The 23832-nt window shown below is 32.2% G+C and overlaps 1 protein-coding gene across 4 annotated transcripts in view; it reads left to right on the top strand.

Annotated features, from left to right (window-relative positions):
• The window catches only part of Usp20-33 (Ubiquitin specific protease 20/33), a 129324-nt gene that overhangs the window by 53127 nt on the left and 52365 nt on the right, over positions 1–23832 (top strand). For all 4 annotated transcript variants that reach the window (XM_071187340.2, XM_071187343.2, XM_071187341.2 and 1 more), the window contains one exon: positions 14413–14521. In XM_071187340.2, the coding sequence (XP_071043441.1) occupies positions 14413–14521 (109 nt within the window). The remainder of the gene's footprint in view (positions 1–14412; positions 14522–23832) is intronic.

The following is a 23832-nucleotide window of genomic DNA, read 5'->3' on the forward strand; positions in this document are numbered from 1 at the left end:
TATTATTGAAATTAAAGTGTCCTTATAATTATTCAAGATTTTAATGAGTACTGGGCATTTTGCTCTTTTTGCAAACAACACATTCTATAAGAAAAGCAAATATTTATCTTCCAATTCAACTTTCACCTCCACTCTTAAAACATATTCTGTTGTTCTACTATTTAGGGTTACATTATATTTAATAATGGGCCGGGTTGACAATTATTTCTATTTAAGGTGTTTGCCACAATATATATCATTGAGAAGTTATTTTTCATTAGATTTCAATGCAACAAATGGGATGCCAAATCAATGCGCTTGTTTGTGATTATCAATTACGTAAGGCTTTATTCAACTTTCTACTGAAAAATCTGAATTTTTTTAAAATTAAAAACACGGGTATCATAAGTAAATCATGGAGCAGGGTTTGTCTGGGAAAAATATATGTGTTAAAACTTTAAAATCAAATTTGATATGTAGAGATTATTCATATGTAGAGATAAAACAATTATCTGGAAAGAGCTATGAAACAGTTATTCAGAATCAGACTTCTGATTAAAAAAGTAACTATAATAATAAGTAATATATAAATAAAATAATAAGTAATACATAAATAACTATTCAATGATGTTTAAATTAAACTATCTCTCTTCCTCTGAAAGTTCAAGTTAGAAAAATTATTTTTTATCTGTAATTTTTTTTTACGAAAAAAAAGTTTTCTTTTATTGTGGGCAGAATTTTAAAAAATCAATCTTATGATTAATCAAAATTCTAAAATTAATTCCCTGCCTATATATATATATATATATATTAACATAAAAAGCTTCAATTAATCTTTTTATGCTATTCCTTTTCTTAATTTATTATTCAAAGCGAAATGCTTTCTCACACTTTTAAATTCACATCCTGTCCATTAATCTATTTTTGGTTCAAGTATGCATTAATTATCATTCTGGCGATTATCCCTCTAACTAATTCCTGGACAAGACTTTTTCCCTGGACCCTTTTAACAGACCAATAACAATTACTTATTTTTCCCTTATTCCCTAAAATGAAACATTTTACGGATTTACTTTACAAGATTTTCCCTAACTTTTATTGAGGAGCACAACGATTCCGTGTCCACTTTGATAACCGTTCTCTGTCTAATAATTAATAAATAAATTTTGTGCCCTCTTTCCTTGTCTAAGTCCTGTTTTTATTCTTCCACTCGGCAACGATGTTATATATATTTTAAAAATGAATTTCAGCAGAATGAGTAAAATAAAAATTTCAGTTTTCTGTATTATCGCATTTTCTGAGATAAAGAATACTCCATAGTTAAAAAAGTGACGAAAACCAAAGTGTATTTTAAATTCTGAAATGATAATTATAATAAATATAAAACATAATATTAAGGTGTGCAGTTACTAAATTGTGATAACACAAATCTCATAGATGGTTAATATATTGTGTAAATACTGTTAGTAATTTGATCATAAATCTGTCTAAAGTAGTAAAGATATTCAATGTTTACTGTTCATTGACAGTGTGATGAGTTTTCTTTTTTGGTAGAGTCATGTTTTGTACTTAGAAAATGAATGGATTAAAGTTAAAAATGTCATTAGATTAAAATTCGTGGATCAACATAATTGTAGACCATTTTTCGCCAAGACATTGCAATATTAAAAATTACTTTAGAGTTCCAATTTAGAATTTAAATTTTTTTGAAATTAAGAAAATTTTAATTTATAATGGCCGTGACATTGTATCATTTGATAAAACTTATTATGATTTGGTTCAGTGGAGGAAACATCTTAGTTTTTTTTTTAACAGCCATGTTTGATAATTTTTGCTATTGATTTATCAATATTGAAGTACATAAAAATTGTGTTTAAATTTCTGTCTTATATGGATTTTACTCTAGCATCTTGTCTTAATCTGCGTCTTGTAAAATCATGGATATTGTGGAATATTTAAATACTTTTACTAGAAATGATTTTAGACATATCAAGAAGTTGAAAAATTATGTAAAAATTGGGAATAAAAAGAAAGTGGCCATTACCTTAAAAATCTTTTTTTTTTTTTTTTTTTAAATCTGTTTCAGTCTTTTAAAATTTCTGATTTTAAACTTTACACCAGCAATAAGGTTAACCAGCTTTAATACCACTGCTATTATTCTCCATAATTTTCATGTTTTATGGCAATTAAAAAGGAGCAGAAGATTTTAATTTCAAAATAATTAATGAGTTTATCAAATAATTTATAATTGTTAAAAACATCTCTGTCCTTATTGTTATAATTTAATAACATTGTTGGTATAATTAAATAAAATTGTTGATCAATCTTAGGCTTAAGTGTTATAGTTTAGAATTTCAATCACTGTTATAAATTTAAAAAGTCAGCGTTATCATCTAAAAATGTTATAATTTAAATATTTATTTGTATTAATTTTATGGTTCATTTTTTAACAAACATGTTGGAATATAGCTATTAACCTTATCCTTTAATAAAATTAATTGATTTGCATTCGATCATGTAGCACTTAGAATAATTTCTTAATAACGATAATTTTGCGTTGTGTAAGTTTAAATCAAAAATTTAATAATATAACTAGAATTATCAAAATAATTACATTGTGATTCTAATGTTAAAATAATTAGTAGCTTCATACCTTAATAACTAACATTTAACATCAGTTATTACTATTATCTAACGTACTCATGCAGGCCATCCAAATGCCTCAAAATCAATTATCAATGTTAATCTGATTAGTTAAACAGCTATTTGGACTAGAACTAATTATAAGCAATGTTAATTGACATGATTAAGCGAGATAATTATTCATTTAGAAGGATTTTAAACGATCTTTGAGAATTATGGCACCGGTCTGCACGTGCACTAAAGTTATCTATATCCAAAGAAACAGCATGAGACATAGTCAAAATTAAAGACTAATTTAACGTTTAAAACAAATATGTATTAAAACTTAATTCTTGATTACAATGCATTTGCACTTATACAAATATAGTGTCTTCGTTAAACAACAATTAGAACACATTATATATTAAAAAACTCGGTGCACCTTCAAAAATGATTTTCAAATGTTCTAACAACTTAAATTATGTTAATGAACATATCACACCTTTAACAAATTTATAAAAATTAGGCTGGGTTTAAAAAAAATTTATCATGCACGTGGTTAGAATTAGCGGAGTAATTAAATCTTTTAAGTACCTATTTCAAGATAAAAATTTTAAGATTAACATAATTTCGACCTTTATTGAATTTAAATCGCCTTACAAAGCAAATAAGAAAATTAGAATTTTCGGTTGATTAAAAAGTTACTTATCTCCGATCCATGGATGCGGGTGGTGGGTAGCCGAAGCTTCGACCTAAACTCTGAAACCTATAAATATAAACTTTTTTAAGAGACTGACTAACGCGCTCTGCGTCGAAGATTTCGAAAAAAGGAGGGAGAAAAACAGCACCCTTTGGCAATCGCTGATAGGCTCTCATACCATTACGTCACTCCTCTTCATTCATTTACCGCCTGCTAGGGAATAATCATTTGTGAAGGGATTTAAAAAGGAAAATCGCTTGCACGCGACCCAGCCACCAGCCAATTGTTGCAAAACAGATTAAAATAAAAATAAAATTACTTTTCATAATTCAAATATATTATTGGTCTGTGATGTCTTGATTTTTTTTTTTTTTTTTCATAAAACCTCATCGTACTGAAAATTACTATATAACATTCCATCCCGTCAAGGGGGAATAAAAAGATTTTTGTTTTTTAAATTAAGACTTATTGACAAACCTCCCCATAACTATCTACTGAACACACATATTAATCGAAACATCACAACCTCACAACATACTAACTTATGACCCATGAGTGAAGACCCGTATCAGAGATGATTCAATTGCAATTATTAACAGTTCCCTTTGAAGAATAATAACAGTCGATTTGTTTATTTTATCTGTACTGCTATCTTTAACAGTTCATTTGTAATGTGAGGACTGACTATCATCTAACTGTTTTTTAGTTCATCGAAAATCTTGGTGACAAAGGTAGGTATGGTAGGAGTTAGGTGGTCGGGTGTCAAGTTGACTCGCGTGGGCTCCAAGTCTGGGAAATGCTGTAAGTTAGGGCAAGTGGGCTCCGGATTCCTCCACCTTTCTGCAACTCTGCTTACTATACATCAGAACTACTAGATGTTTGTGGCATATGAGTCTGTGAGGTTCTCGACCATGACACATCCTAGGATTTTGCCACACCATGTGATTGACAAGTTTCGAAGATGCTGAAGATCTCTGATTTATTTGCAGCGGATGTTACTGAAATTTTGGGTCATCCGTCCAGCGGTCGACCTTACGTTTCAGGTGGCTGCATTTGCTCAGACAACAACCGTGGCCATCGATCGGTGTCTTTTGGTCTCTGAAAGATCAACTTCTCTCCTCTTCCATTAGAACTCAGCTCAGATTTGTCAAGGATCAACTTCTTCTCTTCCATTGGAACTCAGCTCAGATTTGTCAAGGATCAACTTCTCTCTTCTTCCATCGGAACTCAGCTCAGGTTTTGTCTTTGATTTCAGAAAGATCAAACTCCTCTCTTCTTCCATGGGAACTCAGCTCGAAATAACCCTCCAATCTTCTCTCTACCAATCACCAAGCAGCTGCTTGAATCAGTGGGTGCACTTAAACATCCTCTTACTTGTTAAAGTATTCTTATCCACAGAAGCTAAATTTTTTTATTATCTCTGATCGCATCCTCCCTCATGAGTTCATACACATAAAATTAAAACAGTTTTTTCATTTTTTATCTGCCTCCCTTTACACTACCAAAACTTTTCATTGTTTTGCATTAATATTATGTCTATCGACTCTAAACGTATTTCATCCTACATCTCTTTTTTTTTTTTAACTAATTTAATTATCTCATTAAATCCTCAATTTTCGTACATATCATTATTGATACCTTTTCTCAACCTCATATGTAATATTTAATTAATTATAATATCAACTCAAAATCAATTTCCTCAATCTCAATTAACTCATTATTAATTCAAAATTAGCTTAATTATTTAATCATAATTTCATTATTAATTCATCACTGAATTTTAAATTAATTAATTCAATTACAAATCACTTTACCTTTTCCTTCGAGTGCGTAGGTTATAGTCATGAGTTTTTTTCTTCACTTCAACAGCTGGAGAATTAATTTCCTCATTGTTTACATAACCCCTATCTACACGAGTGTCTGAAAAATGTTCGAGTCGCAAAGGTACCTTGGTTAATCTATCAATATGCACTCGTTTCATGCTACCACCACTCACAGGCTCAATCTCAACTTTAACAGGTGATATAATTTTAGTTACTTTAAAGGGACTCGTGTTTAGTTTACTTAACTTCTTTGAAGTTCCCTGTTTAAAGGTGGGGGTGTATAAATAAACTAAGTCATTCAATTTAATATTTTTGTCTTTAGAAACCTTCTCTCTTCGGATCTCCTGTTTTTCAGCAGCTTCAGTGAGATTTTTCTTAAAAACATCAAACGATCTCCTTAATCTGTCTTTTAAATCGAAAACATAATCTTTAATTTCTGCATATGATAGTCTATTTTCCCCTGTTAACAAATTATGTGGGAGCTGTAGTTCTCTCCCATACAAAATCGAAGCTGGTGTAAAACCGGTTGATGTGTGTATTGCCGTACGGTGAGCTAATAGAGCAAAATTAAGATGTCTATCCCAATCATTTTGGGACTCATTTACCAGATGACTTAATGAATTTAAAATTGTAGCGTTAAGACGCTCTACAACCCCATCATTCTGTGTGTGGTAAGCACTAGTTGAGTGTTTTCTAATTCCAACTTCTCGTAAGCTTCTGATATTGATTTAGACAAGAAATTTGAGCCTCTGTCAGTAATGAAATGATTTGGGACTCCGTGACTAGCAGTAAAGGTTTCAAGGGTTCTGGCTACCGTATCCGACTTAATATCCGGAGTAGCATAAGCCTCTGGCCACCTGCTGAAATAATCTGAGAAAACCAAAATATATTTGATTCCCATGAAGGTTGTCGGTAAGGGACCAAGAGCATCAATAGCAATAAGCTCTAAAGGTTGCGATGTAACTGGTACCCTTTGTAAAGGAGCCAACTTACTCGGTTTATGTGTCCTTCTTTCATTACAAGATTTGCATGATTTTATATAGTTAAAAATATGTTTATACATTTTACGCCAAAAGTAGTGTTGTTTAATTCTATTTAAGGTTTTAGAAAATCCCTGATGGGTAACTGTGGGTGAATCATGGCATAACTTCATTATTTCGGATACTAAATTTAAAGGAATTACAAGTTTATCGTTTTTCTTATCTTTATAATTTTTTAAATTGCAATAAAGTAGATCATTTTTAACAAAGAATTTTGATTTTGAACTGATGTTACCCTCATTTTCTAACTCGTCTAAAACTTTTAAGCAAAACGGATCTGATTTTTGACTTGATTTAATTTTTTCGAGCAGTTCTGACTCAAATGAAATTAATTCTAAACTATTTATATGATTTATTTCTCTCAATAAGTAATCCGCTGTAATGTTTTGTTTTCCAAGTTTGTGTATTATCTTGTAATCATGCTGTAAGGTCATCACGTAATATGTTTAGCATACAGATATTGCCTGAAATGTGTTACCCCAAATACAACTCCCAACATTTCTTTTTCTACGGTTGAATAATTAATTTCAGCCCCTTTTAACTTTCTGCTCGCATAAGCAACAGGGTGGGGTAAATTGTCTTCGCCATACTGACTCAAAACAGCACCTAAAGCATACTTTAAAGCATCTGTGCTTAAAATGAAATCTTTTTTTAAATTTGGCAATAATAAACATGGTTCGTTGATCAGACATTTTTTTAATGTATTGAAAGATTCAAGCGCTTTATCATTAAATTCAAATTTAGTGTTTTCTTTGATTAGATTTGTTAAAGGTAACGCGATTTTAGAAAAATTTGGAATAAATTTCCTATACGAGGCCTGTCTGAAAAGTATCCGACCTTTGGCCAGAAAAAATATTTCGAATACCTGACGGAGTTGGGACCCTAATCCCCTTCAAAGTAGGCCCTTTGTGCTTGCACACACTTAGCCCACCGATCCTTCCACTACGGGAAACACCTCTGAAAGTCTTCTTTTGGAATGGTGTTCAGCTCCGTCGTCGCGTTCCGCCTTCTCTCTTCTCTACTCTCAAAACGGGATCCTTTCAGTGGCGTCTTCAATTTTGGAAATGCAGGGGGTCAGGTTTGGGAAGTAGGGAGGTTTGTGAATGGTTGTAATTCCACGTTTGGCTAAGAAAGTGTGGATCAATTGGGCAAATGTTCAGGGGCGTTGTCGTGATGCAAGTGCCAGCTGTTCGCCGTCCAGTTTGACAGTTGTTCATCGGTTGAACCACTCCTTAATTTGTGTTACACCCATCGCTTCTTCTCCAAACACCTGTTGAATCTTACGAATTGTTTTGCTTTGAGAATCACCAAGCTTTTGACAGAATTTGATGCAGTATCTTTGCTCAATTCGTTCAGTCATCTTGGGAGGAAACTAAATCCGACGAACACTTTGAACAGCACCTTACTTGGCGACCACCAGCCAGCGACTTGCACAAGCAAAAGCGGTGAAAAAATTCAAACACGCGCATTAAGGTTCCTCCTTCCACCGTGCACTGTGGTGCCGCCTTAGAATCACTACTTTGGGAGGGAAAAATTAAGGTCGGATACTTTTTAGACAGACCTCGTACAAACCTACCATGCCTAAAAAGGATTGTACCTGTTTTAAATTTTGGGGAATTCTAGCATTATTTATTACATCAATATTGTTTTTATCCGGGAAAACTTTACCATTTTCAACAGTAAATCCTAAATATGTTACATTTGTCTTTAAAAATTTACATTTCTTTGGTTTTAATTTAAGCCCGTACTTGCGCAATCTATCAAAAACGATTTTTAGTTTTTTTTAAGTGTTCGTCTACATCATTTTCTGAAGCTGTAATTATATCATCAAGGTATATTCCAATTTGCAAAGGCCTGAGACCAGACAAGATGATTCCCATTAATCTTTGAAAGGAATTAGGTGAATTTTGCAATCCGAATGGGACGCGTAACCACTCATGCAATCCATTTTCTGTTGCCAATGCTGTTTTAAATGTATCATTAGGATTAATTTTCATTTGATGAAACCCTGTGCAAAGATCCAAAATGGTGAACAATTTGGCTCCAGAAAGGTTGTCAACAAGATCGGTCATATTAGGAATCGGATGTGAGGCAGGGAGTGTTTTTAAATTTAGTTTATGAAAATCAGTACATAGCCTATAAGAGCCATCCTTTTTCTTTACTAGTACAACCGGAGCTGAATATGGAGACATACTCTCCTTAATAATTTTATTCTCGAGTAGCTCATTTTTAGATGGTGAGGAACCTTGTAATGACATTGCCTTACCGGTATATTGTCAGTTAAATCTACGCAATGTAAAAGGGTGTCGCATCCTGAAAGATCTTTTTGCAAAAATGTCTGGGTAATTCTCTAAAAAAAATTTTAAGATTTCCTGTTTTCCTTCTTCTAAATGATCGATTTTGATATCACCTCCCCATGCCTCAAAATCATCTCCAAGTTGTGCAGTCTCCAAGGAATTACATTGCTCTACACGTGTTTTGTTTAAATATTCGAGTATTGCAATATTACAGTTTTTATTTAAGTGTATACATTCGTCCTGAGCATTAATTACTGTTATCGGATAAAGATTAGACTCAGAAAAATTACTGACTTTGCTTGCAACCCAAACACCTAGATCACTGAATTTTTGAACATTAGAAATTAGTACCTGCTCAGTATGCTTAAAATTCTTTACCCGTGATTTTACAAAAATTATCTGTTCAGATTTAGGCTCCAAAATATTCTTGTTCTGAGTGTATAATTTAATTCCTTTTGCATTTTCGCATAGATTACATTCGACTTTATCTATTTTGCTGTTTGTCCAATTTAATTTTAAGTTTTTATTCACAATACAATTCTTTTCGAAATTCAGATTAAGTTTATTTCCTGCCAAAAATGGATTACCTAAGACCATGTCATAATCTGAATTTATTCGATTAGGGGTTATAAAAAAATCTTCCTTAAAAAGATTATCATTTATTTTAAAATGTATGTTAACAAAAGAATTGATTCTGGCTGTGTCACCCGCAAAATTTGGAACAAACAAGTTAAATTTTTCAATTTTAAATTTACACTGCATTTCTTCCAAAATTTCCTTTGATATAGCATTAAGAGATGATTCCGAGTCCAACATAGCAACGTAATTTTATTTATTTCTTTTTAATTGAATTTTGGGCAAGGGTACTATACTTTCTTTTCTCATGATGTTTAAAGATGGCACTATCAGTGGGGTAGCAACGGAAAGACGCGCCTCATCTATTCCCCCCTTTCTCGTTTAAATTATTTGATCTCCGTTTTTGGTAACAACGTTCCTCTAAGTGGCCATGCCTTCCACAATAATTGCAAATTAAAGTTTTGCACGCAGGTGCAATGTGTCCTCTCTTGTTGCATCGTTTAAATATTTTTATTTGATTGCCTGGCCTAGAATTTTGATGGTCATATTTACCTCTACTTTCCCTACTCCTGATTTGCATTTGCTTAATGTTTTCTGCTAAAATCGCTATTTGTTCTTTTAATTCTTTTATTTCTGAGCTATTTTCGCGCATATTTCTTAATTCAAAATTGTTTACCTCCTCGGTAGTGGGCCTCGCGATTGATAATGTTTCCTCAAAGTTTATGGCATGGGTTTTAAATTCTCTATAGTCGGTGAACCCCGCAGCTCCTATTCCCTTTAAAATCTCACCTTTAATGCCCTGTCTGGCTGCGTTGAGCAATAACTGCAGTCTGTATGATTCGAATGCCTCACTATTTTCTTCCGGAATGCAATTGTATGAAAGGCTTTCAATTCGTGAAAGAAATTGTCTAACACTCTCTACAGGTAACTGGTAAGCATTAGTTAGTTTACCAATACTAGCAGTTACCGAATTCTTTCTTTCGAATCTAGTTTTTAGTTTTTTGACAATATTGTTAAAAGATACATCCCTGTCTCTTTGACTGTTAAGGTAGTCTTGCGCCTCTCCTGTAATTCTCAATTTTAACGCGAATATCTTGTCTTTTTCTGACCAATCACAATGTTCTGCTATTTCATTAAGTCTCTTAATAAATTCATTTAATGAAGAATTACCGTCGAATTTCGGAATAAAATTTAAATAATCTGCAATAAAATTTGAAGTGACTCTGACACTCGGAATAACAATGGGCGTATTGCTCGCAGCTAAAATTTCCGTGACTTCACCTGACTCTGCCATAATGATAAATTATTTAACTAATCATTCGAAAATCAACCTATTCAGTATTACAATAACCTAACTCACCTATTACTATAACCTATAACTATGACTATAATCTAACACAAATTTCCTAATAAAACATTTCATTGATATACCACGAAAAATCATAGTAATTACCATAAACAGAAAAAAATAACATGTTAAGATTTTACACTGCACAGCATAGTTCATATTGTGTACATATAAAAAAACTTTTTTTCAGTATTACACATTATATAACCACTTATTTTAGTAGTAGTATTTATTTTAATTTAAGCTTATCGCGACTGGTCACGGCACCAGTGTTATAATTTAACATTGTTGGTATAATTAAATAAAATTGTTGATCAATCTTAGGCTTAAGTGTTATAATTTAGAATTTCAATCACTGTTATAAATTTTAAAAAACATAACCAGTCAGCGTTATCATCTAAAAATGTTATAATTTCAATATTTATTTGTATTAATTTTATGGTTCATTTTTTAACAAACATATTGGAATATACAGATGGGTGACAAAATAATACGAACACCTGTGAAATATCAGAAAATCTTTATCAATAGGGAGTTGGACCACCCTTTGACTGAATTACAGATTTAATACGACGTGGGATCGATGCAGAAAGGTCATGGACAACGTGTAAAGGAATATTAAGCCATTCCCCTTGCAAAGCGGCCTCTAATTCCAAAAGATTTGAAGGAGTTGGGAATCGGGAACGAAGTTTAGACTCTATATATTGCCACAAATGTTCAATAATATTTAAGTCCGGAAACTGAGGGGGCCAGGCGAGGTGCTCAACTTTATTGTCATGCTCTTCGAACCATGTTTGAACGCACCTAGCGGTGTGGATAGGGGCGTTGTCGTCTTGAAAAATCGGTCGCTCTCCAGGGAATACAGTCTGTACAAAAGGATGAACATGATCCGCTAGAACGCTTAAATAGTCATTAGATTTGATTCTCCCATGCAGACGTACTAGTGGCTGAAGACCATGCCAAGATATTGCACCCCAAACCATAATGGAGCCACCTCCATATTTCGCAGTTGGTAAGAGGCATTCAGGATCAAACGCTTCTTTGGGTGATCTCCAGACATAAACGCGTCCGGTGGTCTGAAATAAGGTGAAGGATGATTCATCGGGCCATATTACCTGCTGCCACTGCTGTGGGGACCAGCCTTTGTGACCTCTACACCACTGACGGCGCTTGAAAGCATTGGTTGCTGTCACCAAGGGTTTACAAATTGCCACTCTCCCATAAATGTTTGCTTCATGAAGTTCTCTTTGAACAGTTCTTGTTGAAACGGGGTCCTGAAGATGACTGTTCTTGTCTGATGTTATCTCGGATAACGATTGCTTGTGTTTTCGAGCTACTACGCGCTGCAAGACACGTCTATCCCTATCCTCAAGCTTTGACTTTCGGCCACTGTTTTGCTTTGAAGACTTCGTCTTACCTTCTTTCATGTATGCTGTCATAACGGCTGATACAGTACTTCTTGCAAACCCCAAAAAGTTTGCTGTTTCTGTCACCAATGATCCACTTAAACGCGCCCCAACAAACATCCCTCATTGGAATTCTGACAGATCAGACATTTCACCTTATAAAAGTTAGTTAGATAAACTCATGCAACACAGGTGACAAATGTTGAGAGGCTGATAGCTTCCTCTTCACGCTCACTAGGTAGCAGACTTCTGTTGTAGGTGGCGCGGCTGTACTGCAGGTGTAAAATAAGTCACACTTTTTCACAGGTGTTCGTATTATTTTGTCATCCATCTGTAGCTATTAGCCTTATCCTTTAATAAAAATTAATTGATTTACATTCGATCGTATAGCACTTAGAATTATTTCTTAATAACGATAATTTTGCGTTGTGTAAGTTTAAATCAAAAATTTAATAATATAACTAGAATTATCAAAATAATTACATTGTGATTCTAATGTTAAAATAATTAGTAGCTTCATACCTTAATAACTAACATTTAACATCAGTTATTACTATTATCTAACGTACTCGTGCTGGCCATCCACATGCCTCAAGATCAATTATCAATGTTATTCTAATTAGTTAAACTGCAATTTGGACTAGAATTAATTATAAGCAATGTTAATTGACATGATTAAACGAAATAATTATTAATTTATTTAGAAGGATTCTAAACTATCTTTGAGAATTATGGTACCGGTCTGCACGTGCACCAAAGTTATCTATATCCAAAGAAACAGCATGAGACATAGTCAAAATTAAAGACTAATTTAACATTTAAAACAAATATGTATTAAAACTTAATTCTTGATTACAATGCATTTGCACTTATAGAAATATAGTGTCTTCGTTAAACAACAATTAGAACACATTATATATTAAAAAAACTCGGTACACCTTCAAAAATGATTTTCGAGTGTTCTAGCAATTTAAATTATATTAATGAACATATCACACATTTAACAAATTTATAAAAATTAATGCTGAGTTTTAAAAAAATTTATCACGTACGTGGTTAGAAATAGCAGAGTAATTAAATTTTTTAAGTACCTATTTCAAGTTAAAAATTTTAAGATTAACATAATTTCGACCTTTGTTGAATTTAAATCACCTTACATAGCAAATAAGAAAATTAGAATTTTCGGTTGATTAAAAAGTTACTTATCTCCGATCCATGGATGCGGGTGCCGGGTAGGCCGAAGCTTCGACCTAAACTCTGAAACAACCTATAAGTATAAAATTTTTTAAGAGACTGACTAGCGCGCTCTGCGTCGAAGATTCGAAAAAAGGAGGGAGAAAAACAGCGCCCTCTGGCAATCGCTGATAGGCTCTCATACCATTACGTCACTCCTCTTCATCCATTTACTGCCTGCTAGGGAATAATTATTTGTGAAGGGATTTAAAAAGGAAAATCGCATGCACGCGACCCAGCCACCAGCCAATTGTTACAAAACAGATTCAAATAAAAATACTTTTTACAATTCAAATATATTATTGGTCTGTGATGTCTCGATTTTTTTATATTTTTTATAAAACCTTAATGTACTGAAAATTACTATAAAACATTATTGAATAGTTCTGTAATAATCTTTCAAAACCCCTCTTCTCTTTGAGAAATTGTATTTTATTAACTAAACTAAAGCAAAGCAAGCTTCTAAAATAAAATAATAAAAAAATATTGACGATAATTTTTAAAATATTATAGAAAGTAAAAATTGCAGCATAAATAAGTGAAAAAGGAAAGAAAAAACATTGTCACTAAAGCCTTTACCTGCTACATTTTAGCACTAAAATTCAAATTAAAAACACGATATTGAATTTAAGAAATTGAATTAAGAAATAAAGAATTCAGAAAATTAAAAATTAATAGTAAATAATTGTATATGAGTTACGGTTAAGTTGTATTCTTATTCATTTATATTTACTTTTAAGATAGTTTTAATGGCATGAATTTAGATTTTAGAAGGTATAAAATGGAGTAATCTGAATTAATATGATGTTTTAAGGAAAAGCACAGCATTCTAAAAGTTCATTTATATAATAAATAAAACAATTATAATTTCAAAAAGTAATAAACTAACTTACCTATGAAATGTATAAGGTCCTCTTTTTACAAATTTTTCTGTACAAACAAATGTAGCACAGTAAGCTAACATATTTTAAGAATTTTGATTGCATCAATTTTCTTTATTAAAATAACGAGAAGAATTAAAGCAAAATTTTTTCTCTTGGTTCACCTTCCAGTCAGGTGGTTCATTTTGAGAACAAAAATTATTATTGCAATGTGCATGCTCTATTTACATTTCAAAATATGTTGCGTTCACTGCTCAGTTATATCGCCTTATGTACTTTTTTAACCCATATTCATTCCTGCTGCTCTGGTAACAACTATTCTAAAAAATTTAAAAGTATGCGTTAAACAGAAAGATAAGCATGATTGTATCATCTACAAATAATAATACTTTATTAAACAAATCTGTTTGTTATTTAATAATTGAATATGTAATAGTGGTAATTATTGCTGTAATTATTTTAATTTTATTATTATTATTATTATTATATTTTTTTTTTTGCTCACAGATTTGGAGGTGGACCACCTTGTACGCACCTATATATCTGTCCAATCTGTCAGGCTGAGCAAGATAATCGAAATCGGAAGAGAAGAAAAGAATTGGAGGACTTTACCATGGTTTGTTTCTTAAGTTTATTACCAACAAAAAATATTTTAAAATCATAGCTGTAGTGATTTAAGTAATGTATAATGAGCTAAAAATGTATTACCTTAGTTATTTAATTTTTCCTAATTGTATTTTTCTTTTTCATTCACTTGCTGTTAAAAAGTGATGAATTATGGGTGGATGATTATGGTTGGATGTGGATAATGCACCACAAATTTTTTAAAAACTTGCTAAAATTTGTCAAAATTTTTTGATTCTTTTTATATTTTGAGTTTTAGGGTTTACATCTTTTTGAAGTATGTCATTTTAATGTGCAATCCAAAATCTGAAAAAAAAATCATTTGATTAGTTCTAATTTCCATTTAGAAAAAAGAATCTCATTTTGCTTAGAAAATTATATTCCATTATTTGAAAATCTCTGTCTTTTTCAGTGATGTTTCGTTTCAGTTACATTTTACATGTTCCTATCCTAGTGACACCTTTATACAGGGATGAGATTCTTCCGCGGATTCGCGGATTTCCGCTTTTTTTCAGATTTTTCCATTTTTCCCGCTAATTTCCGCTGAAATTTTTTTTTGCCCAAGTTAAAATGTTTTGTGAGGAATTTAATTTTCCGCGGAGGGAAATTGTTGAAGTCTCTTTTCCTCCCTCTGAAGTTTCTCTAAAAATCATTTCCTTGGGATAAAACTGGTTGACCTTTATACAGGGATGAGATTTTTTTTGTCTCTCGAATTTCAGCCTCTTTATCAAAAACTCCGATTCTCTAAAAGTTTCGTTTTTTTAAATAAATATCCCGTTTTTTTTAAATTCAGTCATTGAAGTAAAATAATTATATTTATTTACGATTTTCAAAGATAAACAGAAAATTCAATCTACGCCCTAGCTGCTAACCCTTCCGCATTTTTACTTATTTTAGCTATTTTCTCCGATTTCACGCACAAAAAATAAGATTTTCCGTATTTTTTATCCGTCGGCTGGATAGCTCGTATTTTCTTAATTCAGATCTCGATTTTTATTCACGCGATTTTAATATCAATCATCGATTTTCGTATTTACCTGCTTTAAAAGTCGCACATTGCGATTCTTATTTACGCTATTTAAATATCGTATATTATGATTCTTATTTACGACATTTAAAAATCCAATATCGTGTTTTGTATTTATGCATTTTTAAAATCTCGATTTTATTATCAAATCTCGATTTTCGTATTTACCTGATTTAAAAGTTGAACGTTGCGATTCTTATTCAGGCGATTTAAATATTGTACAGTGCGATTCTTACTTACGAGATTTAAAAAATCAATATCACAATTTGTATTTACGAGCTTTTAAAGCCCTATGTAGCAATTCGTATTCACGTGAGCTTAAAATCCAATATCATGATTCGTTTTTGTGGTTGTAATATCGCGCGATTTAAAAATTATGCATCGTGATCAAAAAATTAAAAAATCATGATTTGTATTTTCGCATTTTTTAAATTCGATGTAGAGTTTCATATTTACGTGATTTAAAAGTCTCATATCGGGATTTATATTCACATGGTTTACAAGTTTAAAAATCGCACTTTTTTGTCAAATTTTTGTTTATATATATATATATATATATATATATATATATATATATATATATATATATATATATATATATATATATATATATATATATATATATATATATATTTTTCTTTCTTTTTTTTTGTTTTTTGGATTTCCTCTTTTTTACTTTCTGACTACTCTCATCCCTGTTTATAAAAATTAGGGATTTTTGAGGCGGAAATTAAACATTCTTTATCAGGTGTAAATGAGGTTGAAATTATGGTATATTTGCTGATGTTGCAATGGGTGCAAGGCATAATTCCATATTGACCTGAGGTGTTTTATTCAGGGTGGCCACCCACCTGGAAAACCTGGAATTATCAGGGAATTTTTTTTTTATACTGGAAGAAACCTATAAAAATCAGGGAAATTTAGATAAAAATCAGGGAAAACTGGAATTTATTTCTTAATTTAAATTATTTTACCATCCGTTATATCCACTTTGTTTAGATGGAAATTTATCGTCAAACAGCTAAAATATCATCAACTTAGCAATACTTCATTAATATTCTCTCCATTATTACCCTGCTAAATTAGAATGCCAGATGAAACTCTCCGATTTTGCTAAATGAATGGAGAAATCTTTGACCTCTTTGGAGATTATGGGACTAATCAGTTCAGGAAAGTCAAGAATTGTGGGGGGGGGGTGAAAGAAGGGGTTAGTATATTTGCTTCTGTTCACAAAAATAGGTTTTTCTGTTTTTTTTTATCTTCTAGTCTGTGGGCTAAATTTATCTACTGTTCAAGTTTGTTCCAATGCTTTTGGGGTATTTTTTTTTTCTTTTAACGAATTGTTTCAGTATTTTCAACTTTATAAAATTCTCCAAAAAATAATTGGTTGTAATTTAATAATAGATTTTATCTTACACTCTTTTTCTGAAAGCTTTTCTACTCCCATCCAATGAATTATTTTTTCTCAGCGAAGCCAACCAATCACTCATTTTCTTGAATCGCTAGCAGAAAAATCGTTACAATTGTTGCATTGATGCTAATTTTCTGGATTTCATTTGAACCATTTATAACATATTTTATTTAAAGAAAAAAAGATTCTTTTACAAATATTTAATTTCTAATTTAAAATTTGAACTGTGTATTAATCACAATGTCAAAAGTTCGTAAATGTTTTGCTTACATTCCAGAAATGATATTTCTAAAACTTCTTTTACCCTAAAAAGCTGGCAAAAACCAAGGAGTGCATGGTTAGTTGATGTATAAACTTAGAATATAAAAAAATATTTATATTTGTTCATTAGAAAGAAGGAAAACGAATTTTTTTTTGTTCTGCACTGTAGTGGTACAGGTTTCAAGTTGGGATGACCAAAATTTTAAACTTAATATTAAGTAAACAAGGGATCATTTCCAAGGTGAAAAACTGAAGATTTAAAAATAATGACTTGTAAATATCAAATTTCAATAAGTTATAGGCTTTTAAATTTAAGGTTACATCATTTGAAATTTTTAACTGTGATAAGTGAATCTCTGACAAAGTACAATTTTTTTTTGAAATTTATACAAATAATAGAAAATGGAAAAAATAATAATTAAAGTGAACTGTAACAAAGCAAGTTATCTTGTACAAATGTGTAGAAGCATTTCATATTTTGACTTTAAAAAAATTATCAAGATACACTTTTGATATTTTATGTTCGACACCAAAATACATAATTATTGTACTGTGTCACTAGGATATAACACAATTAAGTTATTTTTTTCTGTTTAAAGCAAGATTTTGATAATAACAAATATTTTTATTGTAAATTAATAATTAATTATAATTATGTCGGACACCACTGCTTTTTTTTTTGTTGCATCTGTTTTTATTTATTTTCATCTCTTATTTCGCTTTTTCTTTATAAAATTAAGCGAAATATGAATAGAATGTTGAAAAATAGGGGCCAGCTTACTAAGTATAAGATATTGAAGACATCTATTTCTATTCAAGAATTCACTTCATGGAAAACTGTACAACTATAGTTATTGAATATAAATCTTTAAATATAAAGTAAGAAAAAATCTACATTCAATTAAACTAAACATAACTCTTTAACATCACATAGCTCTCTCTAAACATAACATAAGAGAAGAAACATCTTCTATCCAAAGTAAAGATATAACTGACTAAAAACAGAAACACCCACTTCCTTCCAGCTGAGTTAACAGGAAGTGACCCAACTTCCCACAGGAAGTGACACAACCAAGAGAAAAATAATGCCCATCTATTTGCTTACATTTTCCCAACATTCGGCCCCCTTTTGCTGTGCTAAAAAGTTAAACACTTAATTATAACCTTGAGTTAAGTCCTTAAATATATTTTATTACAAAAAGATCTCATGTGTTCTTTAACCGCAGGTTTTGTGAATAAGTCCGCCGTATTGTTCAAAGTTCTAACATATCTTAATTCAAAGAATTTGTCATTCACATATTGTCTCACGAAATGGTAACGAACATCAATGTGTTTGCTTCGAGAGTTCTCAACCTCAGATTTAGAAAAATCAATAGCAGCACTGTTATCACAAAACAATTCACAGCTTGGTATGTCCAATTTGAGTTTCTTATCAGTTAGCACATTTTTTAACCACACTAATTCCTTGGCTGACTCCGTTAAAGAGATATACTCAGCCTCCATGGTAGAAATTGAAACACTTTTCTGTTTAAAGGTTTTCCACAAGATAGGGATATCACCTACATATACAATAGTTCCTCCTATTGACACTCTGTCATCTCTGTTTTGTGCATGGTCGGCATCAGTGTAGCACTTTATTGACAAATCTAAGATTTTCGACAAATCGAGCATATTTTCCTTTGTATATTGCAGATACCCTAATAATTTCAGTAGAGCTTGTCAATGTCTGATACTGGGATTTTCTTGATACTGCGATAAAATATTAACAGCATAAGATATTTCAGGTCTTGTCCTACTTGCTATAAAGGATACACATCCAAGAACACTTCGGTATGGAATGTTTTCCATTTCAGCTTTCTCTATTTCTGTTTGTGGGCAATCCTGCATTGACAAATTTAATCCTTTAGCTATTGGCAATGAAACTATGGGTATGTTGTACCACGTGCTAAAATGCCTCACTGTATAGTCAATACCCTGTTGTTGCTTAAATCCTTGTGCAACAAGTCTGGCTTTATGTCTCACAATTTTATTCGATTCATCAGTTTTTAGGTTGTACACCTATCTACTACCTATCACTTTAGTATCCTTCGGCTTCTCTACCAATGACCACACTTCTCTTTTCTTCATCATTTCAATTTCCTCTTCCATTGCATTCTTCCATTTTTCACAATTTCTTGACTCAACTGCTTCTTTGAAGCTTTTTGGAATATTATACTCAATTAAATTTGCTTCATCTTCTTGTACTATGCTGACTTCATTTGTGGTTACTTTACCAGAATATTCATTCCTACCACTAAAATCAAATATATCTTTTTCAAATTCAATTCCATGACTATCACAATATTTCTCAATGTCATTTGATGACCTAAATCGGTTTTTAGACCCTTCTATGAAATAATAAATATCATTTCTAGATCCATCTGATCGTTTAGTTGCTTTTCTTAACCAGTTTAAGTCTGATACCTTCTTAATGCTTTCATGACTACAACTTGAGTCAAATTCTGGCCTATGAATAATATCTTCATCACTTGATTCTTCTTTTTCATTCCATTTTGTTCTTCTTGGTGGTTTTCTACTTGGGTCCAGGAGGACTTCCACTGCAAATTCATTTTCATTGAATTCAAAATTTTTTGTTTCTATAACTTTACGATCTTCAGATAAGTAGATACGGTAGCCCTTGGTTGAAAAAGCATAACCTAGCATTATACCTTCTTTGGCACGCATTTGGAATTTATTTCTCTTTCGTTTAGGTACACCAACATAAGCCTTACATCCAAGCACTTTAAAATACATTACTGGTGGTTTCCTTCCATACAACATCTCATATGGCATTTTCTTTCCCTTTCTTGAAATTCTGTTCCATGTATGAACAAAACAACATACTGCTTCATCCCACCATTATTCATTCATGTTACTATCCTTCAACATAGATTTAATGGTATCCAGAGCAGTTCTATAAAATCTTTCACATACACCATTTTCTTCTGGCGTATAGTAATTAGTTCGCTCCGCACAAATTCCATGCTCTTCTAAGTATTGTTCAAATTGGTTATTGCAGAACTCACCGCCATTGTCACTCCTGATACACTTTCATTTTCTTTCAGTCAAGCATTCCATCTTTGCATGATAATTCTTAAATTTCCTAAATGCTTCACTTTTATTCCTCATAAGGTAAAAACTACTGCACGACTGTAATCATCTATAATTGCCAAAAAATACCTATTTCCTCCTTCTGAAGTTTTCGGCATAGGACCACAGATATCCATATATACTACTTCAAATGGTTGAGAAGTACGACTTGGAATTGATTTAAATGAAATTCTATTGGACTTGGCGAGGAGGCAAGTGTCACAATTTTCATCTGGTTTTTCTATATTAGGTAATCCCCTTACACTCTGGTTCTTGCTAGTTTCTTTAAGGTAATCAAAATTAATATGACAATATCTCCTATGCAACAATGTAGCTATATCTGTTCCTGATTTACAAGTGCCAACATTAAATCCACTATTTTCAGCTTTTGGAGTTCCAGTTTTATATTTGTATGGCTTCAGGTAGTACAATCCGTCTCTTCTAGTGGCATAAAATAACTTCAACCAATCATTTGAATAAATCCATAATTTTCCCTTAGTTCCAACAAAATTAGTTATCCCTTTATCCATTTTATCCCTTTTTTTCTTAGTTTTACGAAGATCATGTAGGGGGGCCTGAATAGTAGCAGCGTTTTTTAAAAATCTGTGATAGAAATTTAATATAGCTAAGAAACGGCACAATTCCTCAGCAGTCTTTGGCAAGGGAAAATTGAATAACTGTTACTTTATCAGGTAGAGGTGAAATACCTTGAGTATTAACAAGAAATCCCAAGAATTGCAACTCCTTTTGACCAAACACGCATTTTTCGACGTTTAAAATAATACCGAACGAGTTCAACCGCTCGAAAATTTGTTCCAATTGCATCATATGCTCACTTTCAGTTGCGGAAGCGACTAACACGTCATCTAAATATGCGTAACAAAAATCTAATCCTCGTAGAATTTGATCAATAAACCTTCGAAAAGTTTGCGCTGCGTTTGATAATCCAAAACACATGCAATTGTATTCGTAAAGACCAAAAGGTGTTAGTACCGCACTTTTAGATTTTGAATCCGCTTCTGATGGGATCTGGTGGTACGCTTTTACCAGGTCAATTTTTGAGAATATAGTTTTACCAGCTAAGCCAGATGAAAAATCCTGAATATGCGGTATGGGATAACGATCTTCTAAAGTGACCGAATTTAACTTTCGATAGTCTCCGCATACCCGCCATTCATCATTCTTTTTTTTTAACTAAATGAATGGGACTGGACCATGGGCTATTTGAAGGAGAAACTAAACCCTGTTCCATAAGAATGTCAAACTCTTTTTTAGCTGCTTTAAGTTTGTCTGGGGCTAAACGTCGAGCCTTTGCACAAACCGGTGGACCTCTTGTAATGATAGAATGAGTAACATTGCACTTTTTAGGACTCTTTAGAAAAGATTTATCTGTAATACCGGGAAATGATACTCAGTATTTCCGCAAATCGTAGTTAAACCTAACGATTTTCCGCGAACCCGTGTACCCTTAGCTGAAAATCTCGAAGTACTATCAATCAATTTGCGATTTCTTATGTCAACCAATAAACCAAAAAATTCTAAAAAATCTGCACCCAAGATAGGTCGCACTACGTCAGCAATAACAAATTCCAATTGAATTGCCTTTTTAAACCAAAATCTAACGTTAATCTCCGAAAACCGTATGTGTTTATTTTTGTTCCGTTCGCAGCGTAGATTGCTATCTCCGTAGTCGGTTGCTTATGAATGTGTGGGTCGCGTGGAAAAACTGAAATTGACGCGCCAGTATCAACTAGAAAATTGAAACCTAATTTTCGGTCAAATATGTGGAGGCGACTGAACTTTAACCCACTATCTGTCGTCACCGAAACAGCAGCGGAATTCAGTTTTCCGAGTATGAACATTTACCGACACATTTTTTAGCATTTTTACCAAATTTAAAATGGTACCAACAATATTGCTTTTCCAAAGTTTTATTGACATTATTCGAATTCGCACGAGACCTTGAACCAGACCGTTGACGAAATTTACTTCCGTTGTAACATTTTTGTCGAAAAGTCAATTTTTCAACTTTCTCGGAAAGTTCAGAAATTTGAGATTGTAACCCTTTTAAATCGACGGAAGAAATATTATGTTCTGTACTTGAAGTACCGAAACAAGAAACTTCGTTTATTTCATCCGCGATTTGAGCCAAATCATCAAGTTTGTCTTTACTAATTGACAATATTTGCTGAATATTAATAGGGAGTCGCTGAATAAACAATTTTTTTAAAACATCATCAGATATTTGACTACCAGCTAACGATCTCATTTCATGTAATAGTTGTGTTGGTTTTTTCTCACCTAAATATAATTCCTGTAAAAAAGTCCTCAATCGCGAACTTTCGGACTGTGTAAAACGTTTTACAATGTGTTCCTTAAGAACCGTGTATGGATTATCTGTAGGTGGAACCTCAACGATATCTTTTACATAAGAAAGAACTTCCATATCTAACGCTGCAACGACGCAGTGGAATTTTGTTAATTCTTTTTCAATTCCTGACATCACAAAATTTGATTCTACTTGAAGAAACCATAGATTTATTTCGGTTTTCCAAACGGGTGGAGCTCAAAATGCAACTCTGGCTATTTCGTTTTCGGTCGGCATTATACTATCAAGTTAACGATTTAAATGCCTTTGAAAACGTATTAAAAACTAGTACATTATTCAAGAAAAAATATTAATAGTTTACGAAAGCATTCATTCAATTTTACATTGTACTTTATGAATTCAAACTCAAATTGTATTTCTTAACTCAACTGTTTACAAGTTCATGAGAATTTAATTAAATTCAATACGTTTAAATTTAAATTGCACTAGTGTATAGAAACATTAAAACCTATAAAAATGGCACATGCACAGCTCTGAAAAAGAGAAACATTAACTAGGAAGTAACTGCTCACTGCGTATCAGGTAGGCCAGCCACGTTCAATAAAAATAGTAATCTGTAATTGCACATATTCTTTAATTCAGAAGGGTGTCACTACTTCTAAGTCTGGGTCACCACTTGTGGGGTTGTTTGGTATCTTTGCTAGAGTCCCCACTTAAACTCTAAAGAGAAATCTAACTCTAGAAAAGCGTTACACATGAAAATATTCCCGAGAACAGATGATAGGTTTCTTCATAAATAACACTAAGTTTAAATAAATAACTATCTTTATTAACATTTAGGAAACTTGTAAATTTAACTAAAACATTCTAACATATATAAAACTTAACCACTTTAACATTGAAGCAGCATAGAAAAAAACTGCGAAAAGGTAACCGGCGAGAACATGCCGAACTGCTAGCTCGAACCGACGGGGAGAGAGAGCAAGCTGTGGGGATGCGGCCAAGTTATATCCAAAACATACTGTGCGCATTTTGCTGATTTTGCCCTTCACGCATATCTCCATTAAGGTGTGAGATTTACGTCAATTATCGGCTGCGAGTGACGTAGTCCAAAGTCAGAGATTCGTAGTTCGAACTTTGCATTTC

This window comes from Parasteatoda tepidariorum, chromosome 11, assembly GCF_982258835.1.
Source record: "Parasteatoda tepidariorum strain Cologne lab strain chromosome 11, Ptep-v5.0, whole genome shotgun sequence".
Classification (NCBI taxonomy): domain Eukaryota; kingdom Metazoa; phylum Arthropoda; class Arachnida; order Araneae; family Theridiidae; genus Parasteatoda; species Parasteatoda tepidariorum.